Below are 19888 nucleotides of genomic sequence, written 5' to 3'. Positions count from 1 at the left end.
CTACCTGAATCTCAGCTTCACCAACCTCTATCTCAACTTCCTTTTCAGCCCTCTCTATCTTAACTTCTGCTTCACCCGTATGTCTCTCAATTTCTGGTTGAGAAGAGTATTCCAACTCTACAAGATACTGAGACTCAGAGACCATGTGTACAACATAAATGTGAGTTTGACCACTCAACATAGCAATATTGACTACATGACATGCACCTTTTTCATCTGATAACAGTTCCAAACAATCTTCTAAAACAGGACCACGACTCAATGAATACCACAACTCCTTTACATTCCTATAACCCATCTCCTTAAGAATGTTTAATATTTCAAAATAACTCCAACGATCTGGATCAATTTTTAAAGTTATGGTTTGACCATAGTGGTATCTGAATGTCCCATTATTCTCAAATTTTTCCGCATGGTGAAAGACGATTTCAACGTCTGAGTTGGCCATCTAAACTAATATAAAAAATGTTTACAGTTAATCTATGCTTAACCCAAATGTTATCTACCCAAAAAAAAAGTAAAACAAAGCAAAAGAACAATTACAACAATAAACAAATTTTGTCCACACAACAATAGGGGGACCACAAGCAATATTGTTCATAGCACAGGCGCAGATAATGAGGGACAGTAAACAGACAAAGCATACACAGGTAACACCCTTTTATGGGGGGACCACAACGACGACAACAAAAGCTAAACTCAAAAGCTACCATAAACGCACCTTGGAATCGCGCTTTTTGTAATATCCACCAACATGATTTATGAAAATGCGAGTCCAAATCCAACGTACAACGATCTCTACATGATCTCTGTCTTCGCAATGTAGCCCAAGTGCGACAACAACTCTATCTTCTCTCGCAGAAATCCAATTGCCCTCAACTCGCATAAATGACCCCTAAATCACATTTCCCGCAAATTATAAAACCCTAACTTAATTAAAAATCATATTCTCTGTTACTCCCTTACACGTCATTATTCACAAAATCAATATAGTGACATGTTTCACATAACTGGTGCCACATCATTAATGCATTAACTCTGTTTGGTGATACTTAACGGAAGGGACACATTAGACGCAAATTTATCTAAGTGTGGACATATTCAAAACACTTTTAAAAATGGGGACATAATTGAGATTAAGTAACAAAAGTGGGGACAAAATTGAGATTAGGCAACGAAAGTGGAGACCAAAGAGGCTATTAAACCTTAAAAGTATTATTAAATAAAAGTGAAATCTAAAAAATCTATAAATTAAATTTTACTTTAGGTTTTTTATTTATTTTCCATATTGAAATTGGTTCCTTCATTTCTAAAAGTCCAATGCAATATTTAAGGAAACTGTTATGTTAGAAAAATAAATAAATTAACTGTTTTTGTATTTAATAAAAATATATAAATACTAAGAGGAGTGTAAATTTATAAATAAATATATAAAAGAAAATCATATCATAGTTAAATAAATAAATAAATAAGAAAACCATATATTAACAATCTCCAAGCAAACATTTGACACCGCTTAGATAACTTATTCTATAATTGTGCATTGTGCATAGAATATGAATATGTCACTAATATCACAAATTTATGTATTATAATCATATTTTTCATACTACATCCAACAAATTCTTAAAGTCAACGCTTATGTGATTGGTTGTAAAAGTAGGTTTGCTTCAATAACCTTAACATGTCCATCATCATTGATAGAGATCTTCACAAATCGTTTCTTCCGTATTTACCGGACGATACTGCTCGGTACTCTTCATCTTTCTTATCGCTCGGCATGTTCCTGCTTTCGATCGTTCCGTAATTATGGAAAGAAGCGATGGTTCGATAACTACCGAAGAAATGATCGTTTGGTAAATAGTTCGGTAACTACGGAAGAAGCGATCGTTCGGTAAGCGATCGTTCAGTAACTACGAAAGAAACGATATGTGAAGATCTCTATCAATCATGATTGCCTCAATCCTTATCTATCAAATAAAACAAGTGATCGAACTCATACAACTAACACCATCACGTATACTAGTTACTACTATTGTCAACAAATATAATTTTTATCAAAATTCTTAAATGACAACACACACACAACACCAAGTAAATTTAAACAATTTTAGGTTTATATATTCTTATATATGGAATATTTTTTCCTATAGTTTATACAACTTAATGAAGTTAGAAACATTTTTCATATACTTTAGTACTTAATATACCAAAACAAATAACAAGTACATAACCTCGCATCAAATTACATACATATATAAACATCTCACTCATTTTCATTCCATGCATATATAAGTGTGTTTATGTCACAAAGTACTTGAATTAGAACAATAAAATATTCAAATACTTAATTCAACCATATTTACATATAAATAAACATTCAATGTAATAACTCAAAATAATATATCCACTTAAGCATGTCTTATTTCACTCGAGCAAATGTATGAAGCAAATTACTAATAATTTGAGTGAGGACTACTATACCTTTGTTTTAGTGTGTTTGGTTTTTGCTAAATAGATACATAATATTACTCTCACTTAAGCAACTTAAACGAAACTTCTCAAGTCAAACCCTAAGTTTTTGGTAAAAAAAATTCAAATTTTGTTCTTCTAAATTACTACTTACCTCTGAATTTATTTTTTGAAAAATTAACACTTATTGATCCGTTTAAACTCCAAAATGTCAATAAATTTATTTTCTTGAAAAGGAGTAAAGATAAAATACATGCAGAGTGGAAAGTCAAAACAAAAATGCAGCATCAATGAAAAAATTGGAAACTCCCAGAGAGTTGTTCCTTCTTCACCCAATCCTAATAGTAATACTTATAATAATAAAAATTAAAAAAATTAATACATTATCATTATTATTATTATTGTTTATTATTATTATTATTAGCATTGTAATGATTTCCTTCAGAAGACGCTCATTTTCTCTCCGGTTATCTATTGTTCTCTGTTCCACGACCCTCTCCAGTTAACGAACACTGGTCATTTTGCCGTGAAAACGCCTCTCTTCCTGCTGTATTTTCAGAACGGCGGTGCGTTTCGTATTCGATTAGCTGAGCTCGATTCGATTCGGATTTCTGCGAAGTTCTAAAGAGGAGAATGAATATTTTATGTTGTTTTTCAGTGGACACTGAGTTTGCGAGTGCTCTACTCGTTTAATTTGAGAGTGATTTGAACTCAAACACACAGTTTTCATATGTTTAGCATGTTCTCCGTGTCCTATTAGAGGTTCTAGTATGTATTCATACTATGAAAATTGCTACAATGTGTTGATTTTATTTGCTTGAATTTTTTTAATAGCCTCGCAATTAGCTTTAATTTTATCATCCTATGAGCGATATGAAAAGTACGTGTATGGATTCGTTCATTTTGTAGAATTAGTTGTTTTGTTTTTTTGTTGTTGTGCTAAACTTCTTGAGATGCTTTTTTGAAGAAAGAAACCAAAAGTAATCTACTACCAAACGTGCACTTCTGTTACTATTGATGAATTGCATCATGTGCTGCGATGAATAATTGCAGTTTGATTTGCACTTCACAGGTTATACATTTGTGCACTCTTTGTATCATTGTCATTGAAACATTGAATCCTCAAGTGTTTTACTTGGGGAAAACTGACATCAGCGCCTGGAATTTGTTGTCATGGCTTCAAGAGTGATTTTGAAGAAGAGAAGAAGCCTCTTCCTCAACCCTCTATGCAGTCAGACTAGTCGCGTTATTTTTGGATTCTCCAGTGTTGGGCATGCTCAGCCATTAGAATCTAGTGAGTCAGGAGGTTTTAGTCGGTTTCCCTTCTGTTCATCTGCGACTACAGAAGATGTACATGAAAACAAATTATTTACTGTCAACAAATATGATCTAGCAGCTTGTGCAGCTTCAAGATTTGTCTCGCATAATTCCTTTGGAGTTTCAAGTTTTGGATTTAGATCTGGCAAAGCAGAGTTAGTTTATATTTCAAGGTTGGGATGGATATCCCAATGTACGCGCCATATTTCCACAGCTGCAGCTGATCAATCTGGACTGGGTAGCAGTAAAAGGGGAAATGAACAACCAGCTCCTAAACAGAAGAAGGAAGCTTCACCAGAGGATTGTGATGAAGCTGTAGAAGGCTTGAGCACCATAAAGGCAAAAGCCAAGGCTAAACAATTTCAAGAAACACAGAAGAGTGCTGATTCTATTATAAAAAAATCATGGACTAAGATTTTAGGGATTGGTCCAGCTTTCAGAACTATAATGTCAATGAGCAGGTTTACAATTTACCACCTCTTGTTTTTGTGTGTTATAATTATTGTTAGACTTGTCTGATTTCCCATTAACTAGGGATGACTGGGCAAAGAAGTTTAGCCATTGGTGGGATGAATTTAAATCAACCCTGCAACACTACTGGTTTGGTACGAAACTACTTTGGGCTGATATTAGGATAAGCTCCAGATTAATGTTGAAACTTGCTGGTGGAAAGAATCTTTCTAGAAGGGAGAGACAGCAACTCACAAGGACAACAGCTGATATTTTCAGGCTAGTTCCATTCGCTGTATTTATCATAGTTCCATTCATGGAGTTATTGTTGCCAGTATTCCTTAAATTGTTTCCCAACATGCTACCATCCACTTTCCAGGACAAGATGAAAGAACAGGTGATTGTTATTGTACTCATCAAACATACATGCTTGACTACTGGTGTGCTTTATTATCACTCAATTTTGGGAAGGCTTAACTTGTAGGAGGCATTAAAAAGAAGGCTAAATGCAAGAATAGAATATGCCAAGTTTCTTCAAGATACTGTAAAAGAAATGGCAAACGAGATTCAGAATTCACAAAGTGGAGAAATGAAGAAGACAGCTGAAGATCTTGATGAATTTATGAACAAAGTCAGCAGTGCTTTTCATGATATAGCTGCTTTACCATCCGTATATGTGCAACATTGATATCATTATGTCTGTATTTACTATGTTATTAATGTAGGTTAGAACAGGTGCCCGAGTTTCTAATGATGAAATCTTAGGATTTGCAAAGTTATTTAATGATGAGCTCACCCTGGATAACATTAGCAGGTTGGTGCTTCTACTATTGCTTATGTTCAACAAGCTGTGTTCTCCAGTTATTAGTCTCATCTCATACTTTGGGATCCTGATATTTTTATGACCATGCTTCTTGGTTGTGAAAATGGAGAACAGGCCTCGCTTGGTAAATATGTGTAAATATATGGGCATCAGTCCATATGGAACTGATGGATACTTGCGTTACATGCTCCGCAAAAGATTACAAGAGTAAGATTAATAATTTATTTATCTTTCCTCTCTGTTTTTTTTTTTATTTATGCAGTAGCTCATTGGCTCTTCTCTGGCAACTTTCATTGTGATTTATCGTAAATAAATTCTTTGTACATGGTTGTTTAGGGATTTTTTCGTATATTTCTTATGTCTGTTACCAATGTCTGAATGTCTGCCTCCTCATTGACTCCTTTTTTCAGTCACAGTGCATAATCCAATTGTAGGAAACAGAGGAATACGCAAGGTTCTTAAATTATGTTAGTTTCTGAAGGGACTAAAAGTAGTACATTATTTCCTGTTATTGTACCTTTCTTCAGTCATTGTGGAGTATTCGGTTGGAGCTGAATCAACAGGTCTGGCGGAAGTTCAAATCTTAATTTAGTGGGAGAAAGTAGTACATTACTCTTATTGGAGTTCAAAGAACTTAGATGGCTATGTTGGTTTAGCGTTTGTATTAGTACATATTTACATTGCAATGTGTGTGTTTTCACTAAAAAGCTCAATAATTGATTTTCTAACTTTAAAATAAACAAATCCTTAATATATAAATATAATTGGTGTGAGCCGAACAATTTATTTTTATTGCACCCCCTTTGTGATCTCTCTCCTTTACATGGTAAATTCTAATTTCACGGGAACTCTATTCCCAATTTGATTTTTGTTTTTTCACTGGTATCCCTTATTCCTTGTTATACATCACCTTTCTTCATATAAGATTTCTCTTGGTCTTTCTTCTTGTTGATGCATGTCTGGCGGTCACACTTGATGACATCTTGTGTGTACCAGTAAGTTGTGGATAGGTGGTTAGTGTGTGAGAGCCAGATAAGGAGGTGATAGGCTGCTTAGGGGACACAGGTCAGTCTAGGTTCAGAGCTGCTCATAAAAGGTGGTCTGTGTAGAATAGGATTTTTTTCCCAGGAAATTAGATGCAAGTCTATATTCCCAACCTAGGTTCAGATTGTATCTCTTGAAACCATGCAAGAGAACATCAAGAGACACGGAAAGATGGAAGAGGAGAATTTGTGAAGGGATACATTAGCCTTATATCCAATAGCCTCTTTGTATATACGTATTTATGCTAATGAATTAAGGTCAAGTACATGTATAATACAACCAGTACGAGCTCTACCATATGATGTTCAATATGTGCGGACACCATTACTTTCAATAAAATACAAAAGGAAAAAGAACAGGTCACTCCCTTCCACAAATGGAGAAAAGGAAGGGGAAAATGGAAAATTCTGCTTAGCATTGCACACCATGCTTGAAGATTTATGTGTTTTCAACACTAGAGTAGTTATTTTACTAAATTTACCCTATTCAGTCAGTAGCCTCATTGATGTTTTAAGGGTCAATAAGTCTAAATTGTTTTCCTTTGGCAGGATCAAGAATGATGATAAACTGATTAAACTCGAGGGTGTTGAATCTCTGTCAGAAGCAGAGCTTCGTCAAGCTTGTAGAGATCGTGGATTACTTGGATTGCTTTCAGTTGAAGAAATGCGGCAGCAGGTTAATCATAAATATTTCAGTGCAGTTTTGTGCCCTTGAACTCTCTAACTTTGTTAACATAAAACCTTTACAATTTATCTGAACAAGACACTGGGCTTAGTTTTTATCTTCAGAAGTCAACAACAATAACAACCTAGCTTTTTCCCATGTGGATCAAAGATACTATAATATTCTATTATGAATTGTGTCTTTAGGCAAATAATTGACCTCTAAATCCTTTGTAATGGTTTTTCCAACAGTTTTTCTCAGTTCTCTCTAATAATAGCGTTTCCCCCCCTTAGATCTCCTCTATACACATGGCACATATATATTTCAAACAATTCTCAAGACTCTTTATCGCTATTGTTGTGTTGGTTGGTAACAAAATAATGTCTTAAAAAAAACTGTTGCTGGTGTAGCTCTTAATGCAAAACGAAAGGTGTTTGCATACATGATTGGACCTTGAAAGATATTTCTTAATCCTGAACAGAAACCCCTTCATATGGTTGTATAGCTGAAACAATTCTCATTTTCTGGAGATGTAAATTGTTACATTTTTTTGCAGCTTAGGGACTGGCTGGATCTGTCTCTCAACCATTCTGTGCCATCTTCCCTCTTAATTCTTTCTAGGTATCTTAGTATTTTCTCTGTTTAAATATTATCCTTTTAAGGGTTTGCTGGGAAGTTGTTCCATTCTCTCTGTAGGGCATTTTCTGTTTCAGGAAAGGTCAGACCAGAGGAAGCTGTTCAAGCTACACTCTCTTCTTTGCCAGATGAGGTTGTAGAGACTGTTGGGGTAACAACTTTGCCATCTGAGGATTCTGTTTCGGAAAGGAAGAGGAAGTTGGAATATCTTGAAATGCAAGAGGAGCTAATCAAGGTGGGTTTTTTTGCACTGTGGATTTTGTTACTAGAGATATATATGTTCTGGGAGGGAGCAATGAGACTGTTGATTTAGTCTCAAGTTTAAAGTAACCATGTTAAAAACTATCCTTTATCTATACATATAATTTTATGTTAAAAGCTTTGGTTCGTTTCGCTGTAGTTTTGTGAATAATTAATGGGAAGAACATAAGAATTATGACTAAATAACTTATTTATGCTACTCAGGTATATACTGAAGTTTTATAATAAGAAAGAAAGGGTAAAGATAAATTTATTGTGAAAACCTAAGTCATCTATAAAAAAATATATTTTTATGTGTTGAGTATTTCCTTTTTCATTGCATATTTTGAAGCACATTGTAATCAATTGTCTAAGAGAAGTTTTCAACGATTGTTCTCCAGCAAACCACCATAAATAATGATTTACTTCTTGAAGTTTTTTGGCTATTGGTATACTTGTTGCTTTAATTTGAGATTGATGGGTGCAAAATATTTAATAGGAGGAGGAAAAGAAAGAGGAGGCAGAGCAGGCCAAAATGGTAGAATCTGTCAGTACTGAAGGGGATTTGGTTATAAAAGAGAGGGCTTCGACAACCAAACAAACACAAGGAGAGGTAAAATCAAAGACATTGGATAAACAGGAGCACCTGTCGGAGCTCAGTCGTGCACTAGCTGTTTTAGCATCCGCATCTGTAAGGATTGGAAGTAAATTATTTTCAATTTCGCCAGACTTTATATGCACTGAAGAATGCTTGGGCTCATTCATTTGTCTCAAATTTTCAGTCGGTGAGCAGGGAACGACAAGAGTTTTTGAGACTTGTTAGGAAGGAGGTATGTAGATTTTAGAATTCATATTATATTATATATTTTGCTAGTGAGTATTATAGCTCCGTGAATACTTTTTGGGCATTCAAAGGAAAGTGAAATTTCAATTTATTTTGGATGTAATTCAATATGTTTCTACATTCACTTCATTTAACATTGATTTGTCAAAAAATTAGAATTGAACAAATGTCCCTAATATTTCCCAAAAAAAATCCTTAGTCAAAATGCATTTCCTCTGGTTGCATTGTTATCATTGTTGTTTGATAAAAGATATTCAAAAATGCCTTCTCTAGCTTTATAGAGAGGGAAAGGGAGGCTTTGTTGAATGTTACTGATTCACCTTGTGTATTCTTGTATCTGTGTTTATACACTTAAAATGGGGTTATGGGCTTATAAGAGGATTAGGATAAGCCAGGCCCACAGTGCGTGAACACTCATTTTCTAAGGACTTAAGACTTTTAAAAAAAAAAAAAAATCTCTAATAATCATAAAAGTAATTTCTTTCTTGTTTGCAAATATTCAAAGAGGAAATGGTGAAAACAGCATTTTGGGGAGAAAAGGAATTAAAATAGAAAACTTTTTCTTAAACCAACTAGCTATTAATCATGTCCAGGTTCTTTCACATACAAAATAAACAATTCTAATCTACCATTGTACAGATGGAGCTTTATGATAGTATGGTAGGGAAAGAAGGTACAGAAGGTGAGCAGGCAGCTATGAAGGCCTATAAAGCTGCAAGGAAGGAAAGTGATGGTGCTATTGAGGCAGCTATTAGTGATAAGGTTTCTTCAGCACTTGTTGATAGGGTAATTCAATGACCTTCTAGTTTCTTTAGATGCCACTTTATAATTGAAAAGCAAAAGAATACGGCATACATCTGTTAATCATTAGCTGAATTATATTCTGAAACTGGAAATAGCTAACAACAACGGAAATCTCATGTTTCTCAGGTTGATACTATGCTCCAGACACTTGAAAAAGAAATCGATGATGTTGATGCTAAAATTGGAGACCGATGGCGGTTGCTAGACAGGTTTTTTCTATACTCTGAAATTACCGCTCATTGTTTCTATTCTTGATGCAAATTAGGAAATACCATATAAAGTATTTAAAAACGGTATTTTCTAATTAATGGCAACTAGCCGGACGTAATAGCAGAATTCATAAAGAAAACCATGGTAGGGGAAGGGGAACTTCTCATTGTTATATAGGAGAGCCCATGATACAATAAATTGCTATTATTTTTGTAGTAATGGCCTATTGTGAGGAAACTTAAGAACGGACTCATAAATTGCTTTCGAGCAGCAGTAGTTTAATGACACTGGTTATTTTGGGGGTGAAAAATTGGGAAAGCATCTGATCTGAAATCCAATTGTGCCTATTAGAGTTTCAGTATTAAGATGTTAGCAATGAAAACCCTTTGTGCCCGTTCCTCCTCCTAGAAACAAATTTGTCCGAAGTATTTAATTTATTTAGAATGCACAGATATATGGATAAAGTTGTTCCCCCTTATAAACCTTTATGACTAATTGTTGGAAATAAATGTCATTTAAATGCTTAGTCGTGTTCTGGCAGGGATTATGATGGGAAAGTGACACCCGAGGAGGTTGTGTCTGCTGCTATGTATCTGAAGGACACTCTGGGCAAGGAAGGAATTCATGAACTTATCAGCAATCTTTCCAAGGACAGCGGTCTGTTCATGTGTCATTTTTCTTCCTTTTCTTATACTGTCTCTCTAGATATCAGTAATGAATGTCACTCAAGTGCTCTCTCTAGTTAATTGAACTAAAATTTCTAATATAAAAGCACAAAGCATCTCCTAATGCAACTTATACTTCCCTCTTTATCTTTATTCCTATTATAGCTATTATCCACAGCTTCATTAGTCAGTTTCCGAAACCGAAACCATCCCGCGACTTCATTGAAAAATTCCTTGACAACTTAATCAAGTATCATTCTCTAAACAAGATGAAAGTCCATCACCTCCGCCATGATTGTTTGAACTAGACCTTGGGAACCTTCCATGCATGCCATAGTTCTCTAAAATTCTTTAGTATTTCATTGTTCAATATTATCTTGATTTCTTATCTATGGTGATTCCTAGAGGGTTATATTGTATAGTCTACATATAATCTAAATTTGAAAATTAGTTCAGCTTTCCAGATTGACTGCTACTTTTTGTGCATTTTCTTTACCGTAACAGATGGAAAAATATTGGTGGAGGACATTGTCAAATTGGGCTCCAAGAAAGAAGATGCGGATACAGAGGAAGTAGGAAGATCGTAGAATTGTTTATTGATGTTAAGTTGAAGGCTCTAGACGAGTTCCACATCATTTTATCTATAAGCAATTGTGTGTATTTTTTCTCCTAAATGTAACAGTAAAAGATCGATAGTTGGTTTTCTGTGATGAATAATGCTCTTATCCCTGCCTACAAAAATGTATAAGTGGGTACGGATCTTTATATTCTTATTCAGCAAGGTTAGAAAATACACAGCACAGAAAAATTAAAATTATTACTAACGAATTGCATGCAAGGTAAACAAACTTCATGCAAGAGAAAAAAAAAAATTATTTACAAATTAAAATTATTTCATGTACAAACTAAAAATGAGAATTTAAAAAATTATGAGAAAATATTTACTATTTAGTTTATATATACATTACTTTTAGTTTATGAAAAATTTTATTTAATTTTTTGAAGAAGTTTACTCAAAGAAAGGGAATTCTCTTTTACACAGCTGTCATTCAGATTATAGAAGAAAGGAAGAAATACTGGAAATGAAAGATAAATATGCAAAAATTGGTAAAAAAAAAGTTATTTGACTTAACATTGAAAAATAATTAAAAATGTTATTGGTGATTTTTTAATATTAATACTATTCTATTTTTATTATATATATATATATATATATATATAGAGAGAGAGAGAGAGAGAGAGAGAGAGAGAGAGAGAGAGAGAGAGCATTTTCCTTTACAGCTTATACTGTGCATGGTATAACTTACTCGGGCTATTGCTTCCTGTATCCTTCAGAATCTTAATTGCACCCCTACACTTTCAAGAAAAAGAGCAAAGCATCTTGCATCACTACATTATACCACCAATGTTATCACAGTCATGTTATTGTTGCATGGGAAGAAGACGAAAGGAAGAAAGTTGCAAAGGAAAGAGAGTGAACATGGAGAAAATATCGTTTTGGTAAGTTATTTTCAGAACGTATTTCATGTGAGAATGTTTTGGAAAACTCATTCCGAAAAAAGTATCATAATTCGGAAAGTTGGTTCGAGAAATTTATTCCAAAAAGCTTGTTTCAAAAATTTTATTTCAGAAATTTCATTCCCAAAATCTTTTTCTGAAAATTTTGGAAGGTTTGTTCTGAAGTTTTTTCAGTAATTTAAAAATCACTTTTATGAAAAATCATTTAAAAAATGTAGGGTGTGCGAAGAAATTGCTTGGGTGCATGAAGTAAAAGTTCCTTGTAAGGGTGTAAATTCTGTGCCCTCCCTGCACCTCCAAAATTTCATCTTGGGTGCATGTGAGAATGTTTGAAAAAAAAAAAAAACAATACCACGGGTTTTAAAAAAATTAGATGAAGAAATCATGGGAGAATAAGCTTCAATGATATTAGTTGAGTCATGGAAAAAGATTTGTTGGATAAGTGTTTAATCTTAATCTCCAACAAATATTTAAACAACATATAATATTTGAGAAAGATAAAACAAAATGAATAACCAAAACCATTTATAATGAAAATTGGGTCTGATCTCTCAAAATACTCATTAATCGACGATGATAATTGAATATATGTAAAAAACATTTAATCTTGAACTTCTCTTGATTTTTACGTGATTCACATTGTAGTTATAATTAAAAAGATATAACAAATCACATCCCATAACTAACATACAATAATCAATTCAATTTATTAACATTGTCGAAAATATTAAGAAACAATGGAAAAAAGTAATTAAATTCAAAAATACCCACAAACAGAAAAAAAATGAAGATTGAAATTTATCATAAGAAATAAATATTTTGAATACAACATTATACAAAATAAAGATGAATAAATAAATATAAGATATAAAGAGCATAATTTATAATAATTATCCTTGCGAACACATGCAAATGATAAAAATAAAAGAAAAGAAAAAAGACAATCGGCAATAGAATATAAAATGCCACACCCCATATTTTTTCCACTGGGAAAAAAGGTAAAGATGAGAATAGAAAGGAAATTTAAACCTCTTATTCATTAAAACAAACTTATTACTTATATGTAAAATTTTTAAAAATACTTTAATGTATCATGTTTAATAGAAAAACCAATAAGTTTCAACTAATTACTTCACAGTGATTATGATTAAGAAAACTGTTGATGAGAACAACTTCTCTAAGTAAGTTGTTTGAATTGCAATTTTCTTTAAAGTTAATTTCCCAATAATAATAGAAAGAAAAAAAACAAAGTTATAAAAAAAGTATGTGCTTAATGTAGTTGTTGGATTAGGAAGTAGATGTGAAAAGGATTGAGTTGATAAATTCAAAGAGATAAAGAGGAGATTGTGAGGTTGTTTGGATTAATGGATTTGAACGGAGAGTTTGTGAATTATATAATAAGTGTGGTAGATTAAAAAAAAATGTTTTAAGTAATAAAAATAAATGATTGCCAATTTGCTTGTATAGAATTTTAATATAAATTAAAATTTAAGGAGTGAAAATTATTTTAAAATTAAATTGAAACTGATAATGGTAAAATAAATAAATTACAAAAATAAAAGGAAGATTTATAAAAGAGGTATGTATTATTATTTAAATTCTTGTTAACAAAAATATATTAAAAATGATATAGTAAATAAAAATTATCCATATTCATAATAAATTAAAATAAATTTTGAACACAAATTATGATTTATTAAACAAACCTAATAAATTAAACTTAAAATTATGGCAATAGATTTAATACATTGCATTCTTGTATGTGTCAATCAATGTCAAATTGGAAAGACTATCTTAAATATTATCAATGTTGTCTATCACTTGCGTAAACCTGTCATCCTGAGTAAGGAATCAATTTGGTTGTATACCTCGTTAATGCATTAAGGGTTATGGTTCAATGTCAGGAACATCTTCTGCAACATTTGAAGTGTCATCATCATCATCACTCGCATGCTCTACCCTTCCATGTTGCTAAATATCGCCGACATTAACAATGTCCAAATTGGACAATGTTTTTATATCCAAGTAATGATTTCATCCTAATCTGATGAGGCTCTCATAATTAATGTTCACCTCAAAGAGAACAAATATTATTGTAATGAACATTGCATACCAAAGACACATGTTGTTGTTTCTACATTTGACAATGTGTTAGCATAATATGATGTGATCAAATGGTGACAATGTTATTTTTTCAAACACCACAAAAAGAATGAGTTAATTTAGTAAAATTTGTACTCCTGAGGTGATGAATTAACATATAATGCAGGAGTTTGTCATTGATATTTAAATTTTGGTTTAATCATTCATCAAGTCCTCATTTGGGGTAGGAATCTCAAATTAGTTATTTTCTTTTTTGGCATCTCAATTGGATCTTTATTTTGTGAAAATTGCAACAATTACACCCATGTCGTTAAATTGAGTCCAATGGTGTTAATGTTAGGTTGACGTGGCATGATGATGTATATTTTTAAATGACGGAAACTTCTTTATTTGGTATATCTAGTTCTATTTTATTTTACAAAAAACAAAATTATTTAATTCATTCTTTCTAACGAGGGACTATCTATCCTCACCCAAAATTAGGGTTTCAAATTATGGGAACGGAAGCTCGCCTACGCTGCGAAACATGGAGTGTTGCCGTGAGTTATCATGGAGGTGCAACAGGAGATGATGGCCTGATTCAAGTGTTTGCGTGAGGAAAATGAACAAATTGGTTGGCTCGTGGCCTGTTCTATGTAACGATGGAATTGTGCACGATAATGGTTGCTTGAGGATGAATCGTGAGTGGATTTTACGATTAAGGTTCATGTTCTCTGATTTTCTCGAATCGTCTATGGTCCTTTTCTGTTTGTAGGATTTTGTTGGCCTATGGAGACACGATGCTTGCACGAGGTGTTGTGTTGTTTCGGGTGGCATAATGGTGTTCACGCATGGAGGAGATTGCGACGAAGGATTTCGCGATTTTAGGGTTTCTGTGTTGCGCGAATTTGAGGGTTTTTTCTGCTTCTGACTTGGGATTCTGGTTATTTGCAATGATTTTAGGGTGACACCGTGGAGGTTGAACAAATTGGGTGTGCGTCGCAATGAAGAATATTCATTTGGAAATTAGGGTTTTCTTATTTCTGGGTTTGGTTTGAGTTTGCATGTTGACGAAGATGGTGAAGGAACTCACAATTTGGTGCGAAGATGCTCGCGCTAGTGGAAGAAGTTGACTGATCTTGATTTTGAAACTTGCTGTGCTTTTCTGGTTGCAGGTGGTTCGCGAACATGCTTCCCGACGGAGATTGGTGATCTGATTCACGATTTTGTGGTGGCCTAAGCATGAACGGTGTTTCTAGGTTGTTGCGAGAAACATTGCCAATGTTTCATTCATTCTTTCCAAATTTTTTTAAAAATAAAATATCCACGTTAGAATCAAGTACACCAAGTAATGTAGTTCACATCGATTTAAAACATACGTGACCATGCCACGTCAACCTCACATTAACGTCGTTGGGTCCAATTTAACGACAGGGTTGCAATTTTCACAAAATAAGACCCAATTGAGACACCGAAAAAGAAAATGACCAATTTGATATTCTCACCCCAAATAAAGACCTGATAAATGATTAAACTTTAAATTTCCTACATTCCTAATCACCCGACCATGCAGGTGAGGTCTCATCATGGAGGTGAAAGCTTCAAACTCGTCGTATTGTACGTTCTCGGATATGGTTTGAAAGGATACGATCATTACCACTAATTTTGAGATTTATGTAGAATACTTTAACGAGTTCCATATAGTAATTAGGATTATGGAGCTGCATAAAATTTCTTTGAACCTTTAAAAAATAAAGGTTGTATAAAGTCTAACCTCGAATCGCCCAAAAACCACGAGACCACAAATTTATGTGACAACATGTGTCCCATAAAAATCATGCTAAGATATGAAATCAAACTAACTTTTAAACCACAAAATGCAAAATTTCATACAATTCCAATAAAAAAACATAAAATTGTTTCAAACACTTTTATTGTTTTGATAATCTTTCCATAGTTGATGTGTTATTTCATTCCTAATGTTACAACCATGTTTGTAGTCAACTTCACGATCTTGAGTATTTGAAACATCTTTGACTTGGCCCATCAATTCCCATTCCAGTTCTTTGTGGAAGGCGTCATTGTTGTCTCCCCTCGTAAGAAGTTGTGAATAATGCAACATGTCAACACTACTTTGGTCATTGTACCGAAAAAATAATGAGGCTCTGTTCTACTTGCTATGATGGCAAATCGTTTTTTTAGAACACCAAATGTCCTTTCAATAACATTTTTCATTGATGAATGACGATGATTAAACTACTATTAAGGATTTTGTGGACCTCTCATGTTGTACCCATTATATGAGTATTTTACATATCTATATGGCGTAATTATGTTTCTTTTCAACATAAATCTCTCATCTCCGAAATAATACTTTTCTATAGTTAATTTCAAAATCCATGGTTACATATAAATAAGAACCTATAAACTTCCAAGATATATTAAGAAACATATTTTGTTAACCTGTCGAGATGACCAAAGGATCCTTTGTCATTAAAACATCCTTCAAATTTTTTGAATCAAAAGATGTTTCATCTCACCTAACTAGTACATATGTTAAAGTCACATGTTGTAAATACATTTTGCATTGATCAATCTTTCCTACCTCTGTATTTTGTTGTTTTGGATCTCAAAACATTTACTTGAACACGAGTTTCATCAATGGCCCCCATACAATCCTTATTCATACAAATAATTGTGTAAATGACAATGATAGCACTTGTAAATATGTTATGAAACATTGTCATTGACCATAAAAGATTACCTTAAAGCATGGATAAACCTATTATTGTTAAGGATATATGAATCAACCTCATTTACTGATGATTGGCATAAAATATATGATTCTAGCATCAAAATTGCATTTAATACATTGTGAAAATGCCTACCGACGATTTCCCCATATTAATGGAAGAAAAATGATACACTTCGATTCTTCACATTTAATGATGTGCATAAATCTAACAACTCGTTTCTCAATTGTTGATCGAAATGCATCCTTCATTAACCTAATTGTCCTTAAGTGTTGACTTAAATTAATAAATGCTTTCGGTCCCATGCGAATAATGTGGCGACACTGATTAGTGTGTACCAAATATAACATTAGATGTTCCCTGTGATGCTCTTTCTCAAACATAAAATATTTAGGTGTACTTGTAGTTATTGGACTCAAATTCAATATTTGTAATACATATCTGATAATGCATAATATTATCATCATGTTAACTTTTGTCCTCGATTGTAACTGTTGATGCAAGTGTGAGATAATATTAAAACTCACACCTACATCATCATCTATAAAGTCCTCATTAACAAATGAAAACTCATCTCATCCTTCAATGTCTACCACCTTTTTAACACATATGTATGTCTTAAATTTAAGAAAAATATAACCATATTTCATATTTGACATAATATTTTATACTAATATAAATTTAACTTAAAGTTATAGATAAGATAATCTAGATTGTTTATATTATAATAATTAAAATCTAAATATAATAAACTAAATTAGTTAAACTTTACCTAAATTATAATTAATATATATTCTTAAACCTAAATAAAATTAAATACAATTATTTCACGGTCTACCAAAAAAATAATAAAATTCTATAATAAAATACGCATATCACTTTCTTTACACAATAAAAATATTACAAATCACCATAAAAAATACATATACCAACCAAACAATATATTAACCTACCAATTTATTTTTTAAAAATTTCACAATTACACGTCATACATACTATTTTAACAAAACATATTAAATAAAAAAAAATCTAAATTCATTAACCTTTTCAAGATGTATAAGGCATAAGCTTAACCACAAGCAAAAAACCCTAATTTCCTTAAGGATGAACCATAAGTGCAAATCTCTTCCTTTCCTAGCAAAAAAACACCAATAGGAACGACCCTAACCCAAGAACCACCACCCTATATGCTACCTTGTTGTGAATATATCATCAACCTTCCACGAACACTAATCACACTCAAGAACCCAAGTAACATCAATAAGATACCTAAAAGACCATAAATTGATCACACATTAAAAACATCATACCACAAACGTTATTGTGAACCCACTAACAAGAAAACAATTTTAGATACATAATGAAATTAATTTTATTGACAAACAAATATGAAAGGAATCAATTATATCCTCCTCGCAACCACAAAAATCATAAAACTGGAAATGCACAAAATCGATTCCAACAAATCGATTCTAATAGAATTGATTCCACCACTCCTGTAACCACTCACAAAATTGATTATATCATACGGTGAACATGAACATAATCAATTCTACCACGCTATAATCAATTATAAATACTACAATCAATTATACCACTTAAATAGGATTCCATATTCAATTCCACCAATTCCATTACATTCTCGTAATTGATTCCATCACTCAATTACCACCACCATAATCGATTCTACAAGACTAAATTTGGTTTTATCACTTCAATAAGACAACATAATCGATTCAACCAGTTTCACATCTCTCCCAATAATCGATTCCATCACTCCTTTATCACCACCATGATCAATTTCATCCTTCACATAATGGATTCCATGCTTACCCCACTACATAAAAACTTTATTCCCTCTCACAAAGAATCGATTCCCTTCCCATAATCGATTCCAACCCAATGCATTGACTCCAAACTGACAATGCTAATTCTTACCATTCTCTAAGCATGGATTTAGTAGCAAAATCAACTCTTTTCTAGCTTGTAACTTGTTTAATCCTCTCTTTTATCTTAGTTTTATGAATAATTGTGTTTTAGGCTACATTGATGTAACTTCATCACTAATCCCATTATTTTGTAGCTAAAACTATACTTGGAAGAATCTCCAACAATGTAGAGAACCGAATCAACCACAAAAGCAAGCAAATCTGCAGAAAAAACCAGAAAAAGAAGCAGTGCAGCAGAGTCAAGCTCGGGCCCCCTTTTTCCATGGGCGCTTGAGCTCTAGTGCACTAGCTGCTGAGTCTGACTAACTCACGCCCGGGCCCCCACTCTTTAGGGGCGCTTGAGTTCCATTTTTGTTGACATGGCATGTTTGCTATATTTAACTCATAAACGCGAAGAGCTTCGGGTCTTTGGTTCTTTGGAGGCGCGATTTCACTGCTGGAGCTCATGGAGGCCGTGAGGAGCTTGTGGGAACATCTTTTCCTCTTCCTTTGGGTCTCCTTCTTCTTCCATCTTCCATTTTGTAAGCTTTAGGGTTCTCCATGGAAGTGGAGAACCAGATTCATCTTGTTAGGGATTGTTGTAGCCTATGAATTCTTGTGTAATGGATGATTGATTTGATTATATATATGCCTTTTCTATCAATTGCTAATATTCTTGTTTCCAATCTTAAAGCTTGCATGTAATAGGAATGTTCATGACTTGAATTTGGGGTTTCTTGGATTATGGGGACGTAAGATGGAACCTTGAACTAAAACAAGAGTCCTTGTGGTTATTGATTATATGGATGAAAGATAATTCACATGTTGTCTTAAGATCCTAGCTCTTTAATGCGGGCTTGCTTGTTGGATTTTCCAAGGGATTGGAGTTTAATATGGAAAACCTAGGCTCTTTCACCTAAGGGATTAGAGTTAGAGTGTTTTTGTGGATTGACTTTAATAAATTGATGGAGAGGAGATGAAATTGGGTAAGCACAAGAGTGAAATAGGTGAAAACCAACCTTAGCAATGTCATTTCATACCATTTCTAGTCTTGTCCATATCTAAGTGCCTTTAATGACCAAGGTTCAACCATTGTATATTTGTGAATTTATCTCTTTGCACATGCTTGTAAATGAATGTTGTTCTATTGAGTCTAGATGAGTTATTAATTGCATAATTCTCTAGTATTACGAGTCTCTTGGAAAAACGATACCTGACCTTACCATGATTTATTACTTGAGACGATTCGGTGCACTTGCCGAAATCACCCAACACAAACTCAAATCCTAAAATTCCCAGCATCACATGCATTCTCTCAATGGTTTACCACTACAACCTTGTTTAATAAAAAAACAACATAACGACAATTATCTCACCTCACAAATGACTCAACACTTCTTCTCTTTGAACTTCACCTCTCAATAGTGTAGCTAACTTTG

At 33.2% G+C, this 19888-nt stretch overlaps 1 protein-coding gene across 1 annotated transcript; it reads left to right on the top strand.

Moving 5' to 3' along the window:
- Positions 1 to 2890: 2890 nt before the first annotated feature.
- On the top strand, positions 2891 to 10941 carry LOC124822615 (uncharacterized). The gene is made up of 15 exons (XM_088113533.1): positions 2891 to 3038; positions 3545 to 4250; positions 4324 to 4636; positions 4724 to 4870; positions 4965 to 5053; positions 5177 to 5269; positions 6655 to 6781; positions 7326 to 7390; positions 7466 to 7640; positions 8145 to 8336; positions 8428 to 8475; positions 9129 to 9275; positions 9420 to 9502; positions 10045 to 10160; positions 10673 to 10941. The coding sequence occupies exons 2-15, from the start codon at positions 3646 to 3648 to the stop codon at positions 10753 to 10755; spliced, it is 2283 nt and encodes a 760-aa protein (XP_087969659.1). The 5' UTR covers positions 2891 to 3038; positions 3545 to 3645; the 3' UTR covers positions 10756 to 10941.
- Positions 10942 to 19888: the final 8947 nt, after the last annotated feature.

Source organism: Vigna umbellata, chromosome 4 (genome assembly GCF_029865625.1).
Source record: "Vigna umbellata cultivar VRB3 chromosome 4, Vumbellata_1.0, whole genome shotgun sequence".
Lineage (NCBI taxonomy): Eukaryota > Viridiplantae > Streptophyta > Magnoliopsida > Fabales > Fabaceae > Vigna > Vigna umbellata.
The sequence above is the reverse complement of the archived record's forward strand: the minus strand, read 5'-3'. Positions and strand labels throughout refer to the sequence as shown.